Source organism: Pygoscelis adeliae, unplaced genomic scaffold (genome assembly GCF_000699105.1).
Source record: "Pygoscelis adeliae isolate BGI_AS28 unplaced genomic scaffold, ASM69910v1 Scaffold160, whole genome shotgun sequence".
NCBI classification, from domain to species: Eukaryota; Metazoa; Chordata; class Aves; order Sphenisciformes; family Spheniscidae; genus Pygoscelis; species Pygoscelis adeliae.
This window is the reverse complement of record NW_008824035.1, coordinates 7,607,302-7,623,180: the sequence shown is the minus strand read 5'-3', so window position 1 is coordinate 7,623,180 and position 15,879 is coordinate 7,607,302. Positions and strand designations below refer to the sequence as shown.

At 40.1% G+C, this 15,879-nt stretch overlaps 1 protein-coding gene across 1 annotated transcript in view; it reads right to left on the bottom strand.

The window, feature by feature from the left end:
* Positions 1 to 546: 546 nt before the first annotated feature.
* TTN (titin) overlaps positions 547 to 15,879 on the bottom strand; it is a 246,273-nt gene continuing 230,940 nt past the window's right edge. Inside the window, 16 exon segments of the mRNA XM_009333163.1 lie at positions 547 to 1,823; positions 1,948 to 2,241; positions 3,165 to 3,318; positions 3,403 to 5,686; positions 5,688 to 9,342; positions 9,461 to 10,054; positions 10,146 to 10,451; positions 10,544 to 11,119; positions 11,360 to 11,659; positions 11,752 to 12,057; positions 12,208 to 12,792; positions 12,912 to 13,214; positions 13,495 to 13,797; positions 14,253 to 14,552; positions 14,670 to 14,957; positions 15,059 to 15,652. Of these exon segments, the coding sequence (XP_009331438.1) occupies positions 1,525 to 1,823; positions 1,948 to 2,241; positions 3,165 to 3,318; positions 3,403 to 5,686; positions 5,688 to 9,342; positions 9,461 to 10,054; positions 10,146 to 10,451; positions 10,544 to 11,119; positions 11,360 to 11,659; positions 11,752 to 12,057; positions 12,208 to 12,792; positions 12,912 to 13,214; positions 13,495 to 13,797; positions 14,253 to 14,552; positions 14,670 to 14,957; positions 15,059 to 15,652 (11,141 nt within the window). The 3' untranslated portion in view covers positions 547 to 1,524.

Sequence of the window (15,879 nt, the reverse complement as noted above, 5' to 3'; positions counted from 1 at the left end):
ATATGTCAGCTGACTTGAGGGATGAAGAACTGGTGGGGCATGGGCCCTTAATCACCCATGGGAGGTGAGAACTTGTAGATCCAGGCAATTAAGGTCAACTAGTCTATAGTAGTTGCAGCTGCCAAAAAAAGGAGGCGATAGCCAGGTTTTCTGGAGGCAGTTTTTTAACCACTTTCAGCAGTTTTTTAACCACTATAAAGAAGAGAGATTAGCAATTGATCCATATAGGGTGTAGTGGAAGGCCTGGAAATTCACTTAACAGAGGGATAATAAGAACAGCATAATGCTTAGGCATGTGCTAGAATTTATCCATTGTCAATGAAGAACCTATGAAGAAAACTTTTTTTTTAAGGCTGACTTTTTTTAAGGCTGACTTTCTGGTGGCCAGGCTGTTTCTGATAGATGGCTGGATTTCCAACAGTTAGCTACCTTGTTTACATTCGAGAATTACATTTCTACCCAGTCTTTCAGCAACTCTTTTTCTGTAGTGTAGTACAGGAACTGTAAAAACAGCATAATAAATAAATAACAAGGAGTCGCAGATTTTATGGTGCAGAAAGCATGCTTTATTTCAAATGAACAATTCTATCTCAAGGAGGTTCAACAGCTAACAAGACTTATTACTACATTAGGAGAACTAAAGCAAATTGAAGTGCGGAGCGGTATTTGATGTTGTAACAACAGTTTCCTTTCAAACTGTGGTTCATTGCTTAGTTGCCTGTAAGTGACTACTGGATGTCTAATACTACTACACAAACTCAATCACTGCACCCTACGAACCTCCGAGAGGGGGTACTGCTGCTGCACTTGAGTACCTAAATAGCTTCATTGATTAAGGGGATGGCCAGGTGATGTTACTTTTTTAAAGCTATTCAGGCAGTCAATATGTCAGAAACAGTACTCGGACAGTGGGTGAACAAAGTGCTGGCCGCTTGCACTTTGTCCAAAAATTGTCAGTCAGGTATGGAAATCATGACATAATCAGATCCAATGTAAAACATTAAAGCAATGCTTACAGGAGGGTAATTGCAAACATCACCAATGCCTTACATTTCTGATTCAACATAAATATTCGTGCATGTATGAAATACTATGCACAGTATCATCTCTTAGGTGTAGGTAATCTTCAACAGGGAGCCTCTCTACCTGTTGAGGCATTCTTAGACATCAACAATGAGTTGAGGCGCAAAAATTAGTTAAATGTTGAGCAGGGTAGTCGTTTGCTAGGAAACTTTCTCCTACCAACTGTTAGTTCCAAAAGTTACGTTTCAAAATGTCATAAAATAAATGGTACAAAACTTCATAACCGTTAACTTCGGCTATATACAGTATGTACATGTCAGTGAAAAAAGTGTTTCAAATTCTTAGGTCAATAATGACTATAAGTCATAATGTATAGCTCTGGACTTTGTCTCATTCAGGTAGGTACAAAAATATTTTTTTTTATATTTACAGATCAGATATTTCAGTCCATATATGAATCACTTGTAAAAAGACAAGTGTAAATAATACAGATCAAGCTCTCTAAATTGATCGAATATTAATATTCACAGTGGCAGAATCAGTACCAAATTCATTTCCTAAATTCAGGGTATAAAGTCCACCATCGTTCTTCTGGACATCCATGATGATCAGGGTGGTTAGATCTTCACTGGTTTCAATGTGGAATCTGCCTTGCTGGTCCTGACTGGTAATTTTTCTCCCTCTGCAGTACCATGTTATTTCAGGAGCAGGTTCGCCCGAAAAGGCACAAGATAGTGTGAGAACTTTTCCTTCGTCAATGCTGATATCGGATGGGAGAGCTTCAATTTTGGGTGGTACTCCTTTACAAAACAGGAGAAGAAATACCAAGTTAGTCTGTTTCCACTAAGCCATGCAGCAGGCTTACTTTGAGGACTACTTCAGGATATTTGAAGCACTAACTCTACCAGTAATTGTATTGCTCACCTCTCAGACCTGATTTAAGCATTTTACTAGTTGAACTCTCCAGTTGAGCCATACTAGATTTCCCCATAATACTGCTGGAGCTCATCTCTACAAAGGATTCTTTCATGGAGGACATGCTTTTGGCAGACATGCTTGCAAATTTCATTTCAGTCATGCTGCTACTGCTGAAACTGCTGAATGAAGCCTCTTGTTTAGAAGAAGCCATTTGAAAGGACTGAGAAGAAAAACTTTTGTGCATGCTTGCGTCGCCACTTGTCTTCAATACTACCTCTTTTGGAGGTTCTTCAATTAGAGCTGGGGAGCATCGCAAACATAGAAGGAAAAACCAATAACGTCACATTAACGAACAAAGTCATGCAGTTCTATATGGTTAACTTTACAGAAATGAAGAGACAGCATAGTTTGCTTTCAATGGAAAACTGCAGTGGAGTATAAAATTATTTACAATCATTTGATACAAGATGTCCAAATCACAAACTAATTTATAAATGAAACAAGTAGGAAATGGAACTGTTGCTAGTATGTATGAGCTTGAAGGAAAAACATACTTAAGAAACAGGTCATCACACAGCATTTCCTATTAGAACCATTACTAGAAATAGACATGAGAAATTGTGTTCATGTTTGTAGAAGTTGTGAAACATTTTCAAGTTCTTAGAAGCATGGTATAGGAAAATCTGTATTTCACTGCATTGTTCTGTAGCTATAAAAGGCAACAGAAAAGCTCAATCACTGTAGCTTTCCTTTAAACCCAAGCACAGTCATACAAGCAAATCACAGCAATCCCTTGATGCTAGGAACTGGGATATGGTACAGCCAATAAAATACTAAACACAGTTCAGTTATGGCTAAGTTACCATAAAAATTTTTAACTGTGGAATTACTTTGTTTTATTGGAACAGATTCCGTTAGTAAATGAGGAAAGAGTAATTGCCAGCACCAAGGTTTTAACACAGTCATCTTAACAGAAAGCTATGAGCATTCCTTCTAACATGCATATATTGATGTAATAGAGCATCTGTGTGCTTCTCTGTGGGTCTTATGAAGATTTCTAATGCTGTTTTAGTTCTGTATATATAATATACAAAAGAAATAGGAACTTGTTAAAATACCTAAATCAACATTACCAGTGGCTTTTATCATAAGTCATTTTAGTAGACACACCACAGCAAAAAGTTGTGATTAGTCTGAACACAAGACCCGGAGAACAAACTTACGGAGTACAGTCAAAGATGCTGTAGCAGAGCACTGCCCGTGGTAATTTTTTGCTTTGACTGTGTATTTTCCGGTGTCACTCACTGCTGCATTCCGAATCTCAAGAGAATATATGTTTTTAGAGCGTGTTACTCTGATGTGCGATGAAACAGCAATCTGAGGAGGGGGAAAAAAAATGGTTTCATTAAGATGAGTTTTATGAATAATTCTAGTTTTTCAAGTAAATAAATAAATACTTACAGGTTGATTATTCTTAAACCACTCAATTTCAGGAGAAGGATCACCAGAAACTTCACAGGTGAACAATACATCTTGTCCTTCATTGACATTTTGAGACTTAGGCTGCATGATAAATGCTGGTTCGTTGGAGCGCTCTTTAGAAAAGGTCAGAACATACTGGCATTTAATAATGCCTTCATCAGTTTTACCCTCACAGGTGAGTATACCTTCATCTGTATTACTAGCCTTTTTGATAGTTAGTGTGTGATCACTTCCAGAAACACCGTATCTGTAATCATCTGAATTTCTCAGCTCCATTCCATTCAGCACCCATTTTACTTCAGAGGCACCAGGAATATTGGCTTTCAACGTCACTTTCTGCCCTTCGGACACTGTCATTTTAGTTGAAGAAGCTTTAATTTCTGCTTTCAATTGTTTGACATCTTCAGTAACAATTGACTTTTTAATGACTTCCTGAACTGCTGCTTTTTCTTCAGTTGCCACTGCTGATTTCTTCTGAGTAGAAACTGTAAGCACCTCATCTTCTTTCTGAACTGATTTACGAGTTTCAGATATACCTCTTACCTGGGAATGGATATTCTTAAATACTTGGCCAGTAAACTGGAAGCTAGTTTTTGAAACACCTCCTTCCCCAATAATTTCACAGGTGTATTCTCCTTTATCAGATTCCATAAGCTCATGGATTTTGAGTTCGTAGGTGCCATCTGCTGCATAATGAAACTTGAAATGATGATCTTCTTTCAGTTTTTTGCCATCCTTATACCAAGCCACTTCTCTGACACTTAAAACGCTGCTTTCAACTGCACAGGATAACTTTACCTTATCTCCAAGAGTTTCTGCTTTCAGATGCTGTTTTATCTTTGGTGGAGAAGCAGTTAGTAATTGTACTTTCTCTGCTGGTACTGTTTTGTCTCCAGGTGGTGACTTTGGTTTTGGGGGGCTGCTGATGGGTTCAGGAGATTTCACTCGTTTAGGAGACTTAACTGGCTCTGGAGACTTTACACGAGGCTCGGGAGATTTGATTGTTGGAGGTGATGTAATTGTTTTTTCGGGAATTTTTGTTCTTTGAATGGTCAAAGTAAAATGCGCTTCCTGTCTTCCTTCAGAGTTTTCCACCACAACAGTGTAACTTCCTTCATCTGACATCTGGACCAAAGAGATTTCAAAGGTAGACTTGTACTGTGTTCGTGTTACTTGGAAGCGCCTTGAAGAAACAATGGGTTGACCTGCACGGAACCATGTTATTGTTGGTGCTGGTTCACCATCAACGTCACAGGAAAATCTTGCAGTCTCCCCTTCAGAAACTGTGATTGACCGTGGTTTTGTAAGGATTGTTGCTGGTAGAGTGCTTTTAAATGCCTTGTGTACAGTTCTTTCTTCCAATGATTTTTCTTCAGCTGCAGTGATTTTTTCTTCAGAAGCAGCATAGTGTTCATATGATAAAAGTGATTCTCTTGTTGCTGACATTTCTGATTTGACCTCTCTTACTGAGGAACTTGCTTCTGTAGCAGATGCTTTCTTAAATGAGGAGACTGCATATGCCTCTGTTTTTGTCAAGTCAGGTAAAACTGACCTTGGTACTTCTTCATCTCTCCGCTGGGAAGAGTATGTAGTGTAATCTCCTCCAGTAACATCTAGTGTTGCGTAATCAGAGCATTCCCCTTTGTAGTTTGTGCATACAGCCCGGTATGTTCCACTATCATCGATGTGGCAGTCGAGAATCTCCAGAGTTAATACACCGCTGGTATTAGTAAAATGTATCTTACTGCTCTCATGGAGCTCAATACCATTATGGTACCACTTCACTTCAGCAGTTGGTTTTGACTGGACATTTAGAATGAACCTGGTATTATGGCCACATGGTACCCGGTGTGAGCGCATTCTCAGGGTAATGCGAGGAGTATGGTCAAGGGTGAAAGGCTGCTGAGTCAGAACTTCGTATTTCCTTTCCATAGCTTTCTGAGTCTTCAAAGCAGATTTCATGGACTCATATCTAGAAAATATATCAAATCTTGCCATCCTCTCAAACCGGGAGATTGATCTTTCACTAGATACTGGGCTAGGTGAGCGTGGTCGAGTTCTCTCTGGTGTTGGGGATCTTCTCTCACTTTCTTCAGGAGGCCGTGAGCGGGGCCGAATTAATTCAGATACAGGACGCATTAACTCAATGTAAGTTGGAGAAAGAGATCTTCTTCTCCTTAGTAATCTAGAGGGAGGTGAAAATTCCCTGTGAACGTGTTGCACCATTTCTATTTCTTCTTCTTCTGATGTGATCTCAGTTATCTTCCCTCCTTCTCCTGAGTCTACTCTTTTCCTCCTCTGCCATATATTCGAGCTCACTCCTGTATTCAGAGAGTCGTTGAGCAGTGCCAACAGGACGGAGCAATTCTTCATCCTCTCTTTCATCCATTATTCTTTGCTTTTGTTTAGGTGGTCTGTAGGCAGCCCTGTCATGGCGTTGACGAAGCTCTGCATAGCTTGCACTGGTCTCAGCTTTGGTTGGGATGTGATAGCGTGAATACCTCAGCTCTCTTTTTCTTTCTTCCTCTGAACTGACCTGTGTTCCTGCAGTAGAATACCGAAGGGCAGACAGTTCAAAGCGTGGGGGGCTTCTACTTGGTGGGGAAGCAGAAAAGCCTAACTCCAGCTCTTCTTCAAGGCGCAGCCTTTCCTCTTCAGTTCTCTTCATGGCTAAATAGTCATCGATAGGCAGGAGTAATTCTTCATCAGACAAGTCACCAAGTGATCGCCGCCTTGGTCTGTAGTAATATTCATAGTCTGGAGATGGGGTACGCCGACGTGCTGGTCTCACAATTTCAAGATCGTCTTGCGTTAGCTTTGGTATGCGCCATTTAGGCTTATACTGATCAGAAATTCGTGGCAATGGCATCACGTAGAATTGCTCCCACCTGGAAAGACGTATGCGTTTCTGGCGTTTCTGAACAGTTCTCTCAAGTTTTCCTGGCATTTCATACTGGTCTCGCAGCCTCTTGTACCACTTCATGTCTGACAGAGGTACAAAGTGTTTAATGTTCTGATCTTCCTCAAGAGTAGTGCGCACATGTTTGCGAGGCTCTGGGACCTCATATGGCATACGAAGTCTTCTTTCTTCCTTCTTTTCTTCTTTCTTAATTTCATATTCACCTTTGACAGTCTTAGTGCTAACAGCTGGCTTATATAAGATAGCGGCTTCTCTGAGAGCCTCTTGTGCAGTTTGTGTCAGTGGAACAGCTTCAGCCCCAGAAAGGATTTCTGCCATTCGTAAGGTCTTGTCAATTTGCCTCTGTACGTGCTTCTCCCGCTCTTCTTCAGTCTTGTACTCACGCTTGACATATTTCAAGCGTTCAACTTTTAGATAAGCCTGACAGCTTGTAGATCCAGCACTGTTTGTAGCAGTAACTCTGTAATAACCACTGTCTTCTGGTAGAGTATCTCTGATATGCAAAGCGTAATAGTCTAAACCTTCATGAATTATATCAAAGTTAGGACCAAAGGATAGAGGCTGACCATCTTTCTCCCATTTCAGTGTTGGTTTTGGTACACCAGATACCCTGATCTCAAAACTGACATTTTGGCCTTCTTGACATTCAGCATTTGCCAGCAGTCTTTTAAACATTGGCCTTAGTGTGGCATCTGCTGGAGGTGGATGTGGAATCACGGTCAGCTTAGCTTTACAGCTGTCTTCGCCATATTTATTGCGTGCCACAATGCTGTATTCAGCATCATCCTCCTCAGTGACATTATTGATGACGAGTTGATAAAGACCCTTGTCTGATTCAAAAGTATACTTCTTATCATCATCGCCAGGTTTGATTTTCTGGCCTGATTTGAACCATGTTAAGCGAGGTTCCGGGTGAACTGTTATAGTTACTCCGAATCTGATATTTTCTCCAACGTATGCAGTGCGGTTATACAAAGGCAGAGTAAATTCTGGTGGACGCTCTAATAGTCTCATAGTATCAACCCGTCGTTTCACTTTCCTAACAGTTCTGCATCTGTAGTGCTCAGCAATTTCTCTCACACCTTTAACAAAAAGTTCTGCATAAGAGCTGTCTTCACCATAGTCATTTACTACCTTGCATCTGTAGGTACCATCATCGGATTTAGAAACATCTTTGACATACATGGTTGCCACACCTTCTTCGTATTTGATTTCATATTTCTCATTGCTTTCTAATTGCCTCATACCAAAGTACCATGTGACTTGTGTGGACTGATCATAGTTTTCAATCCTACATACGTATTTAGCATGTCCTCCTTCTTCTGTAACAGTATGCTTTATCTGCCCAGCAATGGGGCCAATGTCTATTGGCGCAACTTTAACTTTAGCCACCGTTACGCCTTTCTGAGATCTAATTGCGCCTCCACAGGAAATGCGGGCTACTGACACAACTGTGTTCCACTCCTTCTTTACTAGAGTTTGGTAGTAACGCCGGTGCCTCAAGGTCTTGATGACTTTAGTGCTGGTCTTTTCTGTCTGCTGTTTTAGCCACACATGGTTAAGCGCTTCAGCAGCTGTCATCCGAGCTTTTCTTTCCTTTACTAGTAGGCGATCAATGAAGTCCATGGCCTCAATGCTTATGTGTTTGAATGCTTCATCATCAAAGTTGTATTCAGCATTTAGAATATTTTCAATAACTTGTTGGTTTGTTTCAGCAATGAAAGGATTAATGCCACTGAGAAGTATATACGTTAGAGCACCAACTGACCACATATCAGTAGCTGTGCTGACCAAATCATGATGATGTACTTCAGGCGCATAATATTCAGGAGAAGTGAACTGGAGTCTAAAGCTGTCTCCAGGCTTCAATTGTCTTGCTTGACCAAATTCAACAATTTTAACTACAGAGCTTCTTCTTGTGAAGTAAATAATATTGTCTGGTTTAATATCAAAATGTCCAATGCTGTGGCCATGTAAAAATTCTAGTGCATCGCAGACCTGGCGTACGTAACTTACTATTTCTCTTTCATTCAGTTCGAATGAAGCTGTACTGATTCTTTCAAAGATGTCAACTCCAGAAATGAATTCAAAGATCATGACCAATTCTTCTAGGCTCTCAAATGATTCATGAAGATACAGGATATTTCGGTGCCTAGCAATGTTTAGAATGGAAATTTCTTTCTTTACCAAAACTTGGTCAGCACCCTTTACTTTGACAAACTTGGCCAGATAAGTCTTTTTTGAAACTGCCTCAACACAGCGGTGTGCAATGCCAAACTGCCCACGTCCAAGCTCTTCTGCAATCATGTATTTGTCATAGAGTTCCTTTGTAGAACAGTGAGCTGCTTTAACTGTGGTGACTTCTCTGGCCTCATCAACTTCTTCATCATAGTTCATTACTCTGGTCTTATCTTCCTTTGTTATAATTGGATCAGTAGGTTCAGAAGGCTGGCTTTGGCCAAACTTGTTTTCTGCAGTTACACGGAACTGGTAGGTGGTCTTGCCAAACAGGTTCACCACTGTGTATCGTGTCTCACGAGCTTGTGCAACACGAATCCATCGCTCTGCTGTTGTAGCACGTTTCTCAATAATGTAGTTTATGATTCTGCTTCCACCATCAGTAGCTGGTTCATTCCAGGTTAAGTTGACTGAATCCCTTGAAATGTCAGTTACCTTCAGACCTCTTGGTGGATCAGGCACATCAGCCACATCTAATTCAACTGTTTTTTGATCGATTCCAAATCTGTTTTTGGCACAAACAATGTAAAAACCTGCATCTTTTCTGTCAACACCATTTGGGAAAACGAGAGATGTGAATGATCGCGTAACAATGACTTGGTAGTGTCCATTAGTATCGATGAGGTCTTGTCCCTTCTGCCATGTGATCACGGGATGAGGCTTGCCGCTGAATGGAATCTTGATGCTCACTACTTCCCCGCGGAGGGCATGAACAGCTCCCATGCCTTCCAGGTTTTTGGGCAAGTGAATCTTTGCAGGAACTGGAATAGAAAGAGGAAGAAAAAACACATGACAAAAAGCACATGAGAAGGGCACTAATAGTCTAAATATTCAAAGCTTAAGAAGAATTTGTCTTAGGAATCAAGACCCTTCATTCACCTTCAACGTCCAAAGAGGCAGTGCCAGACACAGATCCTCCTTGGTTGGTAGCTCTAACTTGATATACTGTGGCATCATCATCCGTTACATTTGTGATGACCAGCTGGTGATAGCCACCCTTGAATTCCTGTATCTTGATCTTTTCACCATCTGGCATGATTTCTTTGCCCTGTCTGTACCACTTGACAATTGGTTTAGGATGACCAGTGACTTTGCAGACAAATGTGGCATTAGCTTGAAATTTCACATTCAGATTCCTTAGTTCTTCCTTAAAATGTGGAGCTTGAATTGGTACATCAGATTTTGGAATGACTGGTTGTGATACCTCACTCCACTCACTTTCACCACCAAGATTTTCACATTTTACACGGAACTCGTATTCAAGACCTTCAATAAGATCTTTCACAGAATAGACGGTTTCGCGAATTTCATCTGTTGTTACAGAAATCCACTTGTTTTGTTTTTTCTCACGCTTCTCGAGATAATAAGTTCTAATCTTTGCACCACCATCACTTGCAGGTGGCTTCCATGAGACAACACAAGAATCCTTTGTGACAGCACTTGCTACTGGCTGACCAGGTTGTCCTGGTTTTTCTGTAAAAAATAAAAAGGTTTGAAAACTGAAGTGAGCTTACCTTAGTAATTACAGGCGCATACAGAAATTGAAATTTTGGTGTCCACTTACCAAATGGAGGCTTCATAACAACAACTGATGAAACCTCCAGTGCTTCGCTAATGCCATATGTATTCTGAGCAGAAACACGGAAATAATAGCCTGCATTTTCAGTTAGGTTAACAATTCTACAGGTTGTGCCTGAAATGCTTGAAGATACAAGTTGCCATTCTGCTCCTTCCTTGGCTTCACGTTTCTCTATGATGTAGTTGGTTATCATAGCACCTCCATCATCCTCTGGCGGTTTCCAGCTTATCACCACAGAATTCTTCAGTATAGACTCTATAAGAATCGGCCCTACCGGTTTATCTGGCTTATCTGTAAAAGAAAAAGCATGATATTTTTAGTTCTTTTGCCAGTAAATATTTGAGAAAGTATTCCACAAAAATACTGAAAATAAAATTAATTACCTTGTATTTCCACATTAAGTACAGTGTCAACCGTTCCAAATGTGTTACTGAGTTGCACTTTGTACTTCCCAGCATGAGTCTTGTGCTGGACATTCTTAATAGCAAGATGAGTATAATGCTCCGTGTTCTCAATAGTAACTGTTTCTGACCCTCTCAAAGGTTTGTTGCTGTGGAACCAAGTTATTGCTGGTACTGGTCGCCCAATATACACAACGTGAAGGCGAAGGGTGCCACCTGCACCTGCATAGTATTTCTCTTTCAAAGGGAAGCCAGGATGGAACTGAGGAGGAGCCTGCAGTAATAGCTTGCCACTAGTTTCAATTTCTCCGACATCATTGGTAGCCATACAAGTGTAGAGACCTTCGTCCTCCTGTTCGTCTGTTATTACTGTCAGTGTATGGTTGCGTCCGTCAGATGACATTTTGTATTTTCGGCTTTGCACCAGTTCTTTGCCGAAGCGGTACCATTTAATATCAGGCAAAGGTCTCCCAACAATCTGGCATGTCAGCTGAGCTGCTTCACCCAGTTTAGTTGTAACATCCTGCATTTCTTTTTTTATGGCAGGTGCTTCTCCAGCTATGACAAAGAAAATTAAAAAATAATGAAGATGACTATGAAATTTTCCTCTATTACTATATTACTGGAAATTAATTTTCATTTATACTTGTGCCTCTTACACTTGAAAGACTGTGCTTTAGGGCAGTCATGTGACAACATATAAAACAAATAGGCAGCATGTTAAGTGCAGCACTGTGGTTTATGACACAGCAAATCACAACAATATCGCAGCAAATATGACAATATATTTTTGCTTACATGTTAATTTAGTTTTCACTGCCATAGCAGTCCTCCGAGGTCTGCTGAGGCCAGTCTGATTTTCTGCAAAAACACGGAACTCATATTCTGTAGCCTCTAGTAAACCTCCTACTGTAAACTGCCTGTCCTTGATGCGTTCTTTATTGCATTTTTTCCAGGTGCTTTCTCCAGACTGGCGATATTCAACCCAATAGCCAAGGATCTCTTTGCCACCATCACTTTCAGGTCGTTCCCATTCTAACGTAATGCTGTCCTTAAATATAGAAGTGATCTCAATTTCTCCAGGTTGGCTTGGTTTGTCTGAAAATTAAAATATATACAGAAAATAAATTCCTCTCTAAATGGCACTAAGTTGCTCTTCAGAAGATCTGTTAATGCAAACATTTTCTTACCGAATGGATCCTTGCATACAACTGGTTCAGAAGCAGGACTTGCTTCACTTTCACCAATGTCATTTTGAGCAATGATACGGAATTGATATTCAGCGTCTGGAACAAGTCCTGTTACTGTGTACATTGTAGTGGTAATCTGTGTCTTATTATGCCGGACCCATTTTTCTGTAGATGTCTCTTTACGTTCAATGTAGTAGCCAGTTACACGAGAACCACCATCATCTTTAGGTCTGGACCAGGACAAGTTGACAGAACTCTTTGTAGCATCAAGCACTTCAGGCGGGTTGTTTGGAGGCTCTGGAGGATCTGTTAATAATTATAATAACAAAAATAATAGAAATAATAGTGATGTAGCATTAAAACATTTGTATATACTACTTCACTTTTAGAACCATAATGTAGTAACTAAAAATTATTTTGTAAAAAAAAAAAAAAAAAATCTAAAAGGAGACTTACTTAGAGGTGTCTTTGGTACTGCTGGTTCTTCAGATTTGAGAGATTTGCTAATACCGAAATGGTTTTCAGCAGAAACACGGAAGTGATATTCCACATTTTCTTTGAGCCCTTTTACCACTAGTGATGTCCCTTTCACTCTAGAGTCAACAGTGTACCAGGCAGTCTTTGGTACTTCTCGTCTCTCAACAATATAACCTAGGATATCTGCACCACCATCATCTGTAGGAGGTCTCCAGCTTACTCTGACAGAACGAGCTTGTATATCATCATACTCAAGTGGCCCTTCTGGTGGATTTGGAATGCCAATCACTCTGACTTTAATATACACAGCTTTTTTGCCACACTTGTTTTCAAGTGCCAAATCATAGGTTCCTGAATCTTCTCTTTCTGCATCTTTGATCACAAGTTCTGTGTGAGTGTCAGAAGTCGCAATCATGGCCCTCTTGCTGATGTCATGTCCTTCTTTTGTCCATTTGCATATTGGGATGGGCTTACCCTTAATGGGTATTGTAAGCCTGATAACTCCACCTTGTCTCACCATGAGACCTTCCTGGTATTTTTCATCAAGTTCGTAGTCAGGATATTCTGTAAACAAAATTAACATGTCATGCTATGTCTGTTCTACAGATGATATCATACCTGCTTTAGGCAAATGCTTTTTTTAGGACAACTTATAATAAGAGTTAAGACTTGAAGTGTCTTACCAAGCATTTCTGTTATTTTGACTGTTCCTGGCACTTCAGCAGGTTCTCCTGGCCCACCAGCATTACAGGCTAGCACACGGAATCTGTACTCTGCACCCTGGGGGAGATGTGTCAAGGTGTATTCACGAATCTTGGTTGGCGTGGTATTGCATTTGGTCCATTCAAATTGATCAACCTTCTGCATCTCAATTAAGTAGCCAGTAACTTTAGAACCACCTTCATCTTCTGGTGGACTCCAAGCCAGGGAGACAGATGTTCTTGTAGTATCAGTGACTCTTGGATTCTGAGGTTTACCTGGAGGAGCTGGAAGAGAAATCAGATGCGGGGGTGGGATCTTTTTTATGAATATTTAAAAGATGTAATAAATGCTAACTTGCAACATATGATCTGTATTAAGTCTATAGGATTTACACAGGAAAACTTAGAATGAACGATTTTCACTAATATTTTCTTGGTTCTCTCCAGTCAGAATCTCATTTGTTAATACACCCAGATAAATTTCCAAATTAGAAAAAAGAGTAAATTTTACTGGTATAATTCCCGTCTGCCATGATGTGCTTAATCTTTGTAGGAAATTACTTACCAATTGGATCTCTGGCGACAGCAGACTTGGAAGGACGGCTGGGTTTCCCAGTGCCTCTGGCATTGATTGCTGTGACTCGGTGTTCATATTCTAATCCTTCAACCAACCCAGTGGAACGGTAACGAGTCATAGTGACTGGAACTTTATTTACACGGATCCATCTATCTGCTCTAACTTCTTTGCGTTCCACAATATAACCGGTAATCTGTGAGTCACCATCATCTTCCGGAGGATACCAAGTTAATGTCATGCCATCTCGAGAGATATCAAACACTTCTGGAGTGCCAGGAGGACCAGGAATACCTGTAAAAACATAACACAGAATTAGTGAAGAAAGCGTCAAATGATTCTACACATTAGTAATATGCAACATATTGTGAATGACAATGTAATATCAATGTCCTATCAAACTCTTTTTATCAGCAGATATCAAAGTACTCTACAAACTAGGTCAGTGAAATACTCCTGTTTTTGTAATGGGGTAAAGCAATTTTTAAGGCTAATGGTAGACCTGAGCAGAAAATCCAAGTTTACCATCCGGGTTCTGTGCAGTGCATCTATAATACCTATATAGATTTCTAGATGGCATTTTTCTCTGGAACGATAACAAGACTACCGTGCATCATAATGTACTATTTTATTTGGCGAAAGGAATTAGTAACATCTAGAAAAATCTCATCTATGTGTGGATATATAAGCCCATTTAAATATGTATTTTTATTTTTAAAGGTACATAATAAGCAAAAATTCAGCCTTACGGATTCTGCTCTTGCATTCTATAATTTCAGACTGCAGGTAAGATCCGATTCCAAAGCGGTTTGTAGCAGCCACACGGAACACGTATTCTGCACCTTCAACAAGTCTGGTGAACTTAAACATTGTCCTGGTTACTGACTCTGAAACTGGCAGCCATCCAGGACGGTGAGCATCACGCTGTTCTACCACATAGCCACTAAGGGTAGCTCCACCATCCAGCTCAGGTGGCTCCCAGGAGATGGTTACATAATTTGAATCAATTTCATCAATTCGGATAGGTCCAATAGGTGGTCCAGGTTTGTCTAGAAAAAAAAGAAAATTAAAAGACAAAAAAAATGTGGAGAAAAGGAATCATATTGCTGATGTAACAAAGTTCAGATGGAGAAAGATCATGGGCAATTAGTTTCATAAATCCTTACCAAGGATTATAACCTTTATTGTATCAGTAACTGTTCCAGTTGTGTTCTTCAGTTCAAGCGTATACTCTCCAGTGTCATGTATAGTGGTCTCACGCACTGTTAATTTAGCCATTTTGGCAACAGTCTCCGTTTTGATGCGTTCTGATTCTTTTAGTTTAGAACCAGCAAAGAACCAAGATGCAGCTGGAGGTGGTCGTCCTTCAATTGGAATAGCTAACTCAATGGGCTTGCCAGCAGGTACATGAATTGTCTTCTGAGGTATTCCAGCAAAGTCAATTGTTGGTAGAACTGAGAAAAGCAAATAATTGATATTTTAAACTTCCATTTTATAAATATCACATTCATTTGGTGTAAGCTTCACCCTGTTATTTTTAACAGTAGATGCCTACCTTTTTGGTCTTGTACTGTCACTGCTGTGACAATCTCTCGTGGTTCTGAGACGCCCTTCTGATTCTGTGCTCTGACCCTGAACAAGTACTGTTCACCTTCATTGAGAGAGATAATTGTATGCTCGTAGACGGTAGGCTTCAGTGTCACTACCTTCAACCATCTTTCTGTTCCAGCTTTGCTGGCCTCAATAACATAGCCAGTCAATCTGCTGCCACCGTCATGTGGTGGTTTCTCCCACGCAAGAGTAACAGTTGATTTAGTGGTGTCAATCACTTCAAGTTTTTGTGGTACCATGGGGACATCAGATACTAGTACTGCATCAGATGTTTCACATGCTTCACCAATGCCATAAATATTTTCCGGTAATACTCTGAAATAATACAAAGCTCCTTCTAGAAGTCCAGTAACTCTATAAAATGTCTTGCTGCATTTGGTAGTGACAGTCTTGTAAGCTCTCATGGAAGCTTCACGTTTCTCAATTATATAATTGTTGACTGGGGCTCCACCATCAATGGTTGGAATATCCCAAGTAAGTGTCACAGAATCTTTTGATACTTCCTTAATTCTCACTGCAGCTGGTGGACCAGGTGTATCTAAAACAAAAAAAAAAAGATTTGGTGTTTTTCCTTTTGGATCCTTTCCTTTTAGTCAGTGACTGATTCTGCACAAAAAAAACAATGCTGGGTTTTGATTTATAAACTAGCACAGCTTTAGTGTATGTATTATCCTTTGGATTAGATTGTTTTTCTGACTTCCCAAACATTCCCAAGTTATTTAAACTGCAAACTTCCTTTGGAAATGAGTGACTTTCTTATTCCTG